Here is a 12,480-nt window from a genome sequence, read left to right on the forward strand (position 1 = left end):
ACAGAACCATTACTAGTTGGGAGAAGCAGCAGATACACTGAAATAATGAGAAAAAAAAATGAAGACTGACTTGGGTTCTGTCAATTTTCCTTGATCTGGGTTCAACATTATTTTCTTTCATTCCCTCAATTAATCTCTTCTGTTCAGGTTCTTCCCACAAATAACACGTTTCCCCCAGTTATCTTCTCAGGGCACTCTATCCTTTTCCTTCATGGTGTTTTTCACAATTAACAACGGTATACTGGCTGCCATATCTCCTGTGACTATTTATGATCTGTCTCCCCTGAGATGCTAATTGTGAGGGCAGGGATTAGGTTTGTTTGGATCAGCAATGTATCCCCAGAGGCCAACGCTGTTCCTTGAATTGGGGGAGACCTAACAAGGATGAGGGGAGGGACTGAACTCAAGAGTCAGTTCAAAAATGTGGTTCCTATGGGTGAGCACCCCAGACTGGATAATGGAGCCAACAAATGCTGATCAGTACACCTTCCCTGACCACCTGCAGGAGAGCCAATCACACCAGCCTGCCTCAGTATCCCCATCATACTCTAGTCATGTCTCAAATACAGAATGTGTTGTGTTGCACGGACTTTTCTGTTTACCTCTAAGTTTCTCCTAGAGGTGGGTAGCTCTTTGGCAGTGGAATCTGCACTTCCAGTAGGGACAAAAAACATCTGTTGATTGATATATCCTAGTGCTCTCTATCTTTTCAGAATCCTCGATCTTTTTAGGGCAATAATAAGACATATACATGAAACAATTAGAAGGGATTTTAGGGATACAGAGAATTAATCGTTGAGTTAATGCCAAAGGAAGGGCCAAAGGAGGCCAGGTGGGACAGAGGTTTATGTTCCCTGGTGTGTATTTTACATATGGGATGGGGCTTGACCCAGACCTTGAAGGATTTCTGAACGAGGCAAAGAGGGAAGAGGCCTTTAAGATAGAAGGTCAGCATGTAATACAGTTTGAAGGTGAGAAAGAACCTTGGGGGTGTGTGCACATGAGTTGGGAATGGAGAATGGGGGAGAAAGCGAAGATAAATATGTCATATGAAACAGCACAGTGCCGGGGTGGCTCTGTCAGTTAAACGTCCAGCTTCGGCTCAGGTCACGATCTCATGGTTCGTGAGTTCAAGCCCCGCGTTGGGCTCCATGCTGACAGCTCGGAGCCTGGACCCTGTTTCAGATTCTGTGTCTCCTTCCCTCTCTGCCCCTCCCCTGCTCATGCTCTCTCTCTCTCTCTCAAAAATAAATAAACGTTAAAAAATTTTTAAAAACCCCAGCCCAGTGCCTGTCATATATGGAATTATTAGCAACGCCCTTATTATTACTATTGTTACCAGTGTTCATTAAAATTTATAGTTTAGCAGTTTCATTTCTAAAGTCATCAGATCTTCCATCTAAAAGAAGACAACTCCTTTACTGCTCCTCATCCTGTCATGAATTTGTTTTTTCTTTCAAAGTTGATTTACATTAGTAATTAGTTTCTATTCATTACTTACCGGGCAGTGGTGCTTACCCGCTAGCACCTGACGGAGGCCGAGGGGGCAATTTACAAGAGGACATTCAAAGTTCGTCTGAAAGCTGTGGTTTTCAGTTGGGGAGTTTCAAAAACCTTGCTGTCCAGAGGCTGCACCCCCAGACCCGTTAAATCCAAATGTCTGGAGGCATGAGCCAGACATCAGTAGTTTTTAAGCTGTTATCAAGTCCACTTCAATTAAAAAAAGAAAGAAGAAAGTAGTCAAGGCTGAGAATCCTTGATCTTCAAGGTTTCATCACATGTTCATGGGAACAGGCATATAATAAAAGGACAGCCAATATACGGTTTATCTCTGTTATCTCATTCAGCCTTATCCAGGACCTCTTCAGATATGTTTTAGGAGTCCCATTTCACTGCTAAGGAAACTGAGTCTTGGCAAGGCTGAGCCTCATGGTCAGCCAAGGTTTGAATGTGCTACATCAAGCCCACGCCCCCCACCTTTGCTCTATGCTGTCTACCAGGGACTGGTAAGACAAGGCAAGGACTTGTAGGATGGTGCCGGGGGCATGGGGAGAGGCAAAGATGCTCCTTCGGGGGCAAATGTAGGCATCTAGGTGGGAGATGACAACACAGGGATTGAGCACCTGCCTGGATCACCTGTGAGCCAAAACCACCAGCTGAGCAATGCTGTCTTCGGTCACCAGAGCCAGAGAACCACGGCCAGCCTCTGCCCTGCTCCTCGGAGGATGCCGCATCCCAGCAGTTTCAGAAATCACAATACAAAGGCAGGGGCGGTTTCAGAAGCAGCGACCCTCCCCCAGATCAGTGCCTTTCCCTCTTCAAGAATGCCTGACTCTTGCCAAGCAAAGGGCATAAAGCTTATCAAAAGTATTCTACCTCAGGTCCTTTCAGGAGACCTATAATCTAAGGCTTTATAGGTAGTGGATGTAAAAACACGGCTTAAAGATATAATCTTCAGCCTGACAAGGTGTCTTTGGAAAGTAAATTAATGACAGAATGAAAAGCAATAAGGAGGGGCTTTTTTTCTTCTTTGAGATAGAGGAAGATCTAAAGAGTTGACTCAATGAATCTCTTCTGAACTATATGCCTTTAGGGTGAAGATAATGGACAGAGAGAAAGGGTAGGCTTCAAAAACCACGCTGCAGAAATGAGAGATGGCAGAAGGAAGCTGTCGGGAGCCATGGTAAAAAGGGGATGTGATGTGCATTAGCGGAAGGATGCCTCTCTTCCATAAAGACATTCAGGGCTGCTACCCCTGCACTTGGGAAATGGGCAAAGCACCATGGTGAGCTCTTGTGCCAGGCCCTGAGCCAGGTGCTGGAGACACGGAAATGAATCAGATGTGGTCCCAGCCCTGCAAGAATGCTGGTCGGGTGCAGGAGGCCGGCAATGGCAATAGGTCCGATGCCAGTAGGATATCCAGAGGGCTGTGGGGGCTAGCCCAGCTTGGGGGGGGGGGGCGCAGAGAGGACAGCCCAGAGGAGGAGAGGATGGCCAGTGGAACCTAGGAAGTGAGTGTGGATTAGACAAGGAAAGAAAGGTCAAGAAGGGGCAGAATAGCACAGAGGAAATAGCATGCAACAAAGCTACGGGGATGGGAACCCACGAGGTGGGTTGGGGGGGGGGCGGTGGTGATTACTGCTCAGCTCCTTGGTTTGAGTGCTGGTCCTTCTTAGGCTGGGGACGGCTGAGATCAGCCCTTTGGTTTGCTCACTGAGCCTTTCCTGAAGGCAGCTGGGGCTTGGTCCTGGGGAAATTTCTACAGATGGCCACTTTTCAGCTCATTTCCAGTGTTCTTGGTGGTTCAACACCCCACAGCCATTGTTGTATAGCTCAAGCGTTTTTAACTGGATTCACAAGGTTCTCTATTATCTGATGCCAATGTACCACTCCATCTTCGACTCCTTTTTCAGATTCTATGAGGCACTTTTACTAAAAATCTATTGCCCCAGGGCACCTGGGTGGCTCAGTTGGTTAACTGGATTGAACTTGGGCTCACGTCATGACTTGGGCTCACGTCATGATCTAGCAGTTTGTGGGTTTGAGCCCTGCATCAGGCTCTGTGCTGACAGCTGGGAGCCTGGAGCCTGCTTCGGACTCTTTATCTCCCTCTCTCTCTGCCCCTACCCTACTTGCTCTCTCTCTTTCTCTCTCTCTCAAAAATAAACATTCAATAAAATCTATTGCCCCTAACAGGATGTGCAAAGCCCTATATGTCTAACTGTTGGCTCTCTGACTTCATTTCCTTCTAGTCACTCCTTCCCTCAATCATGTTGCTCTAGCCATGAAAGCCTGTTTGTGGTTCCTCACACATGTCAAGCTCTCTCATGCCCCAGGATGAGCATGCCCAAAATGCTCATCCCCTAAATCAGCTCATCCAAGACTCATGCCCTTGTTTCACTGAAGTCTCTGCTGAAGTATTACCTCCCCAAGGGCCATTTACCCTCATTTATTATTCTTGTTTTATGGCACTTAGTACTACTACTAAATAGACTCATTTAGTCTTCTATTTTCTTGGTATGCCTCCTTCCATGACGATGCAAACCTTTTTATGGCTAGACCCCCAGTGCCTAGAATAGTATTTGGCCTTAATAGGGGGTCAACAAGTATTTGTTGAATGAATGATGTCCAGTTTAGTTCCTCAAACAGACCAGGCTCTTTGTTGTCTCCAGGCCTTTGCACACACTACCCAGAAGCCCCCTGCCCGCCAGCTCCCTCTTCTCCTGGTTCTTTGCCAGTACCCTCAGGGTGGAGGTTAGGTTCAACCCTGACCTCTTCCGCTAGCCCACACTTCATTGGGTGCTATTCCTTCATATGGCTCTATATTCCAGCATTTTCTGCAGGCTATAACTGTAGCTTTACTCGTCTGTCTCCCCACACTAGTGACTTGTTGCAGGGCAGGTGGAAACTCATGTTTACCTTTGGAGCCCTTGTGCCTGGCCAGCTTAGTGCCGGACACATAGGAGCTTCCTAGTAAAAGCTTGTTGGATGCTGTTCTCCCCCTGGTCCCTCTGTGCTGTCGTGTCAGGAATTGGTGAGAGAGAACCCTGTAGAAGACATTTTCACAGGACTTCCGGATCCTGCAAGCTTCCTGGAGCATCAAGGGAGAGCCCACACCATCCCACGAGGCTGGGTAAACTTCAGAAAGAGAGACCACCTTTTCCACTTTAGTGAAGGAAAGCCCATCAAATCGAGTTAAAAATTCGGCATTAGTGGCCTTGGGGTTTCTCCCTCCCCTGGGAGAGATAAAGGAAAACATGTTTCCCTTCTATATTAGCAGCTTAAAGTGTGAGATAAATCCTCTCGCCTAACCAGTTTTTAACAAATGGACTTTGCTGTCCGGTGGCATGATACATGCCTGATGGATCTATTTATCCATTCTATTTCTTTAGAGATAGCAGCTAAGAAGTTTTATCTATTATTTGTCTCCCTCCCCCATTCCCATTTTCCTAACCAAGCATAGAGAGCAAGCGGTTGATGGATGGATGGTGTTTGGGATAAAAGGGACCAGAATCAGATAGTTTTCAGGATACGAACACACCGGCTTATTAACAAGGAGGTCCATCAGGCAGGAGGTGGCGGGGGGAAGGGGGAGCGGGTACCAGACAATGGCCAGTGATGGATGAAGGAACACTTGGGGTTGCAAGGTGGAGACGTGAGATAACGGGTGGGTGCAGCCAGTGATAATGGCAGTGCCTGGGCTCTGGAGTGGGCTCCTGCCCGGAGGTGAATGTCAGACCAGCCACTCGACTCCCTCTGACAATCCTCCAAGAATTTCCCCCTGCAAACGCAATCCCTATTCCTTCTCCTTTTCCTTTCTGTAAAATGCGGTCGATATGCCCCCAAAGAGACAGATGCTAGGCAGGGGGGAGAAGAGGCAGATGGAAGGCAGTGCTGGTTCATTCTGCACCCAAGATTGGAAAGGCAGTTGAGTAGCCAGCATGTGCCAGGCACTTGGGATGGTGGCAACCCCTCTGCATATGTCATGCCGTTCAATCCTCACACTGTGCCATCAAGACGACTGGCCCAAGACTCTGATGAGGACACTGAGGCACAGAGAGGTAAGTGACTTGATCGGGATCACTCAGCTGGGAAGTGATGGCATTGGGTCCTACATCTCTGTCCATCTGCCTGCAAGCCCTTTGCTTTCTTTTGAAATTTGTTTTGCGTTTGTTTACTGTTTGAAAGAGAGACAGAGAGAGAAAGCAGGGGAGGAGCAGGGAGAGAGAGGGAGAGGGAGATTCTCAAGCAGGCTCCACACTGTCAGCGCCGACGACGCGGGGCTTGAAGTCATGAACTGTGAGATCGTGACCCGAGCCGAAAGCAAGAGTCAGAGGCTTCACCGAGGGAGCCACCCAGAAGCCCTTTGGAATGCAGGGCTGCTTCTCCACTGCAAGGATGCCAGACCACGGGCCTTTCTCTGCCTCTTCTATGCAAGCGGACAGGCAGGCAGGCACCTGCTGTGTGATGCCACTGCCGTTGCTTCCGCTGCAGCGGGAGACGCGGACACAGCCCTGGGACTGGGGCGGTTTGGCCACTTTCGAGCTGTGTGGTCTTAGGCAAATTGCTCAGTCTCTCCGAGGCTCCTTCTCACCACCTGTCAGGCAGATAATACATCCTCCTCTTGCAGACATTGAGAGGATTAAACTGGATTAGGTATGTGAAAGTTCTTTGTAGCTGGTAATGCCCTCTGCAAATATTAGTTATTATGCTGTTACATTTCCCCTTAATAACCCAGAGCTTGGGCTATAAAAGCCTTCCATGTCCTTTATGAAGACATCTCCTAGGAGCTAAGCTATTTTATGTCTTTCTTGTTCTCATGCTTATGGTAGGTTTAGCACTAAAATATTTTTTTTTAATTTTTTTTAACGTTTGATTTTTTTTTTTTTTTGAAACGGAAAGTGACAGAGCATGAGCAGGAGAGGGGCAGAGAGGGAGGGAGACACAGAATCTGAAACAGGCTCCAGGCTCCGAGCTGTCAGCACAGAGCCCGACGCGGGGCTCAAACTCACAAACCGCGAGATCGTGACCTGAGCCGAAGTTGGAGGCTTAACTGCCTGAGCCACCCAGGCACCCCAGCACTAAAATATTTTTAAAACAGTCTTAAATTACTTTTAAAAATCAAACAAACCAACCACTGTTCTTGTTGATGTTTTGAGAATCCCCAGAAATAACAATGTCAACGATACAGCTAACTAAGGAGTGCTGACTTTGTCCGGGCGTTCACATATGCTCCCCAAACTCCAGAAGGTTTGCTACTGTGACCATCCCCATCTTACAGATGAGGAAATGAAGGCACTGCACAAAGCCTTGCACAAAGCCACACAGCTAATAAGCCACAGAGCCAGACAATGTCACAAATGCAGGCAGTATGGCACCAGAGTGCACACTTCTAACAACCTCACTACTCGGCTTCTCTTCATCTGTGTTTCCACCTCCGCCTACGAGGTTGGGACTTTCCCTGGGTATCTCAGTGAGCCCTGAATTTCCAAACACCTCAATATGGAAAGATGACTCAAAGAGGAAAACACCAGACAGAAAAATCTGACTTCACAACAGCATTCGCTAAACAGGGAATCTCAAAGACGTATGGTATGCTAGGCCAATGTGTTACTGTTTTTCTTTTAAGTTTATTTATTCTTGAGAGAGAGAGAGAAAGAGAGAAAGGGAGAGAGAGAGAGAGAGAGAGAGAGAGAGAGAGAGAGAGAGAGAGGAGGGGCAGAGAGAATGAGAGAGAATCCCAAGCAGGCTCTGTGCTGTCAGCACAGAGTCCGACATGGGACTCAGTCCCACAAACCATGAGATCATGACCTGAGCCTAGATCAAGAGAAGGACGCTTAACCTACTGAACCACCCGGGCGCCCCCAGTGTGTTGCTGGCTTTAGGTGGGCATTCTAGGTTTCAAACGAATCCATAGATGAAAAAAAATGAGGTAGAGGCAGAATGCTAGAAGATAATGTATTTTCTTTTTGGTTACTCTTTGTTCATTTTCTGCCTCTGCCACATACGGGGCGCGGGCCTTTAACCCTTTGGAGCCTTGGCTTGGCAGCCACCTGGAAATGTGCTTCTCAGGTTTACCCCCACCAAGGGTTACAGACTTTCCCACTCCCTTCCTCTGTAAAGGTTTCCTGGAGGTCTCTGGTGGTCGCGAGTGGGTGTCACCAATACCCCTACCTGAGTCCCAGCAGCCCCCATCTGACATTGACTATTTCTCTGCCTCTTTCATTTCGATCTTTTTTGCAGCGCTGCCCACAAAGCTGGCTGAACATGCCTCCCCCAGCCACTCCCATGTGGGTTATCCCAGGGATGTACCAACTTTCATGAGGCTACCATTACGTGTCACTAATTCATGAAAGTTTCTCACTGGCCAAGGAAGGTTCTGGCCCACTCCCATTCCTTTTCGTTGGTTAATTAATTCATGTGATAATTATTTATTTTTGCCTGCTCTGCCAGGCACTGCACTGGGTTGTTGAGATATAAAAGAAAAGTAGGCACCATCCCTCCTTCATGGACATTATATTTGAGGAGGAACAGGAGACGGTAAATGGGTAAATTATAACACAATGTCCTTAAAGCCTAGACATGCTGGCAAGTAGACGTGGTGTCATTAAGGACATCTTCAGTCCGTAAAACAAAATCTTTCCCCCTCAAGATGCTAATCAGAATGTCCCCAGGGAGTCCTGGCTGGTGTCCCAAGGGCTTTCTCCTGCAGGCTCACTCTTGCCTGAGAGCTTTTCGAATAAGTGCCTGGGAACAGCCCAAAGTTCTCTTCTTTAAAACAAAGATGGCATTCTCCTCTGGATTCTGTGCCAGGAGATGCTCTTTCTCCCAGCCCCAGCCACCCACCTTGATTTCCACAGGCAGCCCATTCGTGGTAAGGATCCTGTTCCCCTCTGAAGCTTTCTCTACCTGTCACCTGATGATTATATTAATATCTACCCCATCAAACCCAGATAAAGATTAACTGAGATAATGTAGGTTAAAAGACTTCATAAACTGAGCAGCTCTCTATAATTGGCAGCTATTATTATTATCACTATTGTTAAGATAATTATCATCATTATTATTCCCACAGAAGTTATGTTATTAGCCCAAGGTCACACAGAGAGGAAGCAGAGCCCGAGAGCCACCCCTCCCCCGCCCCCACCAGCCCCAACATCTAGCGCTCGGCGAAGCTCCCAGCGTTTCAGAGATTCACGTTCTTGGATGCAAAACTCTCCCACACCCAGGTATACGGTGCTGTGTTCCAGCTTCCAGGACCACTGCCAAACTACCCTGCCCGGTCTGGGCCCCACGGATCTCGTGCCTCCTTCACAGGTATGTCCGTGTTGGCTATGGCAGCCAAGGTTTGCCAAAAGCACAGTTTGCATTTATTTTGTTTAATTCTTACATTATGTTTCAGCCTCCTCCGAAATGCATTTGTTTGCAAGAAGAGTCACGAGGGGAAGTTCAGCCCACGAATAAGAATATAATTATTACACAGTTTAGCGGTACCTAGGCGTCACCTGGGTATTCACCGGTGCTCCGAAATTCAATTGTTTCTCCTTCAAGACCATATTTAATAGGATAAACAATTTCTGCTAAATGCAATAAACGTGAACCTGGGCTGTCATCTCCATAATCAACTTAAATTTCCCATTAGAAGCGGTGGCTGTGATTGAGATTCAGAATTTAATTTGGCGGTGCTGGCTTCAATGTGCTAGTGTGGGCTTCCTGGGAGTTTCCCATCAACCAAAGACAGAACCACTCTTTCCCGTCTCTGGGGAATCTTAAAAGAAGATAGATTATAACTCAAGAAAATTATACAGCTTCGGTATAATGAAAGAGATAAAACATTATTGGATTAGCCTGTTGAAATAACAGCAGACGGTAAAGCAATAATATCAAGCCAAACAAGGGCCCAGAGCCGTCAGCTCAATTGCAGGGACACAGGGATGCGAGAGGGCAAGGCAGGATCAGCACGCTTGCTACAACAACCCCCTTCCGAGAATCGGCTCCTTCCGGTGTTTGTTCCATTGACTCAGTTCCAGATAGCTGGTCAGGCCCGACTGGTGGGTGCTGACCCATGCTTTGGTGTCATGAATGTGTGAAGGCCTTAGGCCCCAACACCTAGCCCAGAGGCAAACTCAAAGCAGATGACGTGGCCGGAAACAAACTGATTGAAAATGAGTCGGATTAACCAATTCACCTTCAACCATTTCCGGCCCCTCCGCGCCCCCCCCCCCCCCCAATGTGATCTCAACAAATTCACAGAAAGTTCTGCAAAGGCAGGGAGCATCCAAGAGTAAACAAAATACAAAGGGATGTTTTAAAGCGATAGAGCCTAAATGATCACTTGACTCAATCTAAACAACAAAAATATTCTGGTTTTTAGTAACCTAAAGATCAGTTGACTGCCCTCAAGCAACTTCCCCCCCACCACGCTCCAGATGGGATTTGCACAAAATCATGAGTGAGCAAAGTGAAACATACAGAGGTCGGGGAAGGTTCACACTGCACACTGCCCCAGAGCCATTAACTTGAACTTCTTGATGTGTCTCCGTGTTCTCTCTTCCAGCCACTACAAGATCTCTCCCCTTCCTCCCTCCCTCCCTCCCTTCCTTTCTTCCTTCCTTCCCTCCCTCCCCCCCCCACCTCCTACCTGCATTCCTCTGTCTGTCTCTCATTCAGTTATCAATTTCCCTTGCTCTTTTCTCCAGCTCAGGGCCTTCTCTAGGCACCTGCTCATGTCACAGCAATTCAGCTCCGCCCCGGAACTCTGCTTCTGACATGCACAGCCTTGCCTCTCCTTTGCTCAGCATCAAAGGGAGCTGAGGAACCAGGATCCACTCTCCGCGGGATGCAGGGGGTGGAGACTCAATAACACAGGCACGCACATGTGCGCGCACACACACACCCCCCACTTTCTCCTACATTTAATTTCGGAAAAAAATTCATTGTCAAGAAATGCCCATGTATGGAGAGCAAGGGAGCATCACAGTTAAGAGTCTAAACCTCTGGAGCCCAAGTGCCCAGGTTCGTAGCCCAGCTTTGCCACTTCCTGACTGTGCAACCCTGGACAAGCCACTTAACTGTTCTAAGCTTCAGTTCTGCAGCTGCTGAATAGGGCTAACGCAGCATCCACCTCATAGGGCTGTCATGAGGATGGAATGAATTAACACACTGAGCACCGAGGCTGGCACAGTAATCATTCGATACATATTCACTGCTATTGTCACTGAATAAGACCATGCAGTCCTCAAGGGAGGAAAAACTTAATAGCTAGTCACTGATTCATCATTGGGTACCTGCTATGTGCCCCTCACACAGTGGGACTTCAGTGTGAACAACTGCTAACACAGTTTCTGGCTGATAATACGCGTGAATGGGATAAAATTATACAGATGAGCAAAGGGAGGATTACCGAGATTCTTAAGCCCTTAAGCAACATGTAGTTGATGTTGAGCTGTTTGTTCAAATCAACGCGCATTTTGCAAATAACATCTTTATTTCAAACGCTCTGAGTGGCACGGCCCTCTACCCTTGGGATGGCCCCAGCTGGGAGCTGGTATGAGGTAACCTGGCCTGAGTTCCTAAGGGCTCAGAGCTCTCGCAGTGTGCAGCCCACAGTAGTAGGTGCTAGAAGCTTTTCCTTCCTTAACAGTTAAGTGTTTCTGAAGCAGGGCCCATGCAGGGGCTGCCTCCATTCTGAGGAGGTGGATGGTTACACTGCCTTTGTCTTGTTTTCTGTCCTCCAGAACACGGAGACCAGTCTGACCAGCAATTCCATTTCCCATCAATGGGGACATCTGTAAGGAAGAAGGTCATCAAACATTAATCAACCCTTGTTACACCCTGGTGCCATCTGGGGTTGGGGGTGGGGTGTATAAGCCAAAAGGCTTGGTGAGTCTGCTCAGATCTCCTCTCTCCAGTCAGCTGTCCTTTTTGCAAACTGTGGTACTCACCATATTCCCTTCTACCACAGAGCTTTTGTAGATGCTGTTTCCCTGGCCCAGTATACTCTTCCCTCCTCTGTTTATCTGGTTAATCCTATTCGCCCATCGGATCTCAGTTGAAGGATTATCTCTGCGGGGAAACCTTCCCTGACCTCTAGCTCCCCACCAATCCATCATATTTTAAGCTCTTGGAGCATTTTATAGCAGTGACAATTACAGCTTTAAATGTATTTCTGGGACAATTCAAATGACGTCGGTCTTTCTCTCTAAACAGTAATCTCCACGATGACAGGATCTATGTATGATTTGCTCGCCACTGAACCCTAGCACCTAAGCTGGCACCCAGGGGGTCTTTAGTAAACATTCTTTGGATGAATGCACGAGTGCTTCCCAGCTGGGTCACCTCCCAGGTATAGGATGCTGGCTAGTTTACTTGTTGTCAAAGTACGAAGCAGGAACTCTGTTATGTACCATAAGCACTGCGTCTTATATGAAATAATAACAAATAGTGTACTCTCCCCTCCCTGACATTTGCCTTTCCCATGAGGATTCTGTGGTTGTTGATGAGACTGACAAGTAACCGATTCCATCCACCATGATACATCAGGTGTCTGGCCGAGCCTCTGATGGGCAGTATAGTTCTGCATACATCACCTAGTATCTCTGGGCCTGCCCCACTGGTAAAACGAGAAGGCTACAGCAGTGTCTCCTCCAACCAGGAGAAATCCTGTGGTTGTGCGATTACACACTCACTGGGCACAGGACCGTGTGGGCTTGTGCTGGTGGTGGGAGGTGAGCATTTCACTGGGGAGGAGAATGGATTGTGCAAACCTGGGCTCCTACACTTACTGTGTGACCTCTGGTCAAGTTAGTGACTCACTGAACCTTAGTTTCTTCATCAGAAAAATGAGGATGTTGATGGTACCTACTCTGTCAGGTTGTTGTGAGGATAAAAAGATTTAGTGTTATGTAAAATGCACTTTATTTTGCTCTAAAACAAACCAACCAACACTTATTTTGCTCTTACATGTGTTAGGCATTATTC

General features: G+C 47.5%; 1 protein-coding gene across 2 annotated transcripts in view; it reads right to left on the reverse strand.

Moving 5' to 3' along the window:
* The window catches only part of C8B (complement C8 beta chain), a 54,348-nt gene that overhangs the window by 5,655 nt on the left and 36,213 nt on the right, over positions 1–12,480 (reverse strand). The window contains exon 12 of one of the 2 annotated variants that reach the window (XM_025935398.2): positions 10,967–11,288. The exons of the other annotated variant lie outside the window; for it this stretch is intronic. Coding sequence (XP_025791183.2) covers positions 11,137–11,288 — 152 coding nt within the window. The 3' untranslated portion in view covers positions 10,967–11,136. Of the gene's footprint in view, positions 1–10,966; positions 11,289–12,480 lie in introns of those variants that run through there. 2 annotated transcript variants of the gene reach the window in all.

Source organism: Puma concolor, chromosome C1 (assembly GCF_028749965.1).
Source record: "Puma concolor isolate L17-30 chromosome C1, mPumCon1.1.hap2, whole genome shotgun sequence".
NCBI classification, from domain to species: Eukaryota; Metazoa; Chordata; class Mammalia; order Carnivora; family Felidae; genus Puma; species Puma concolor.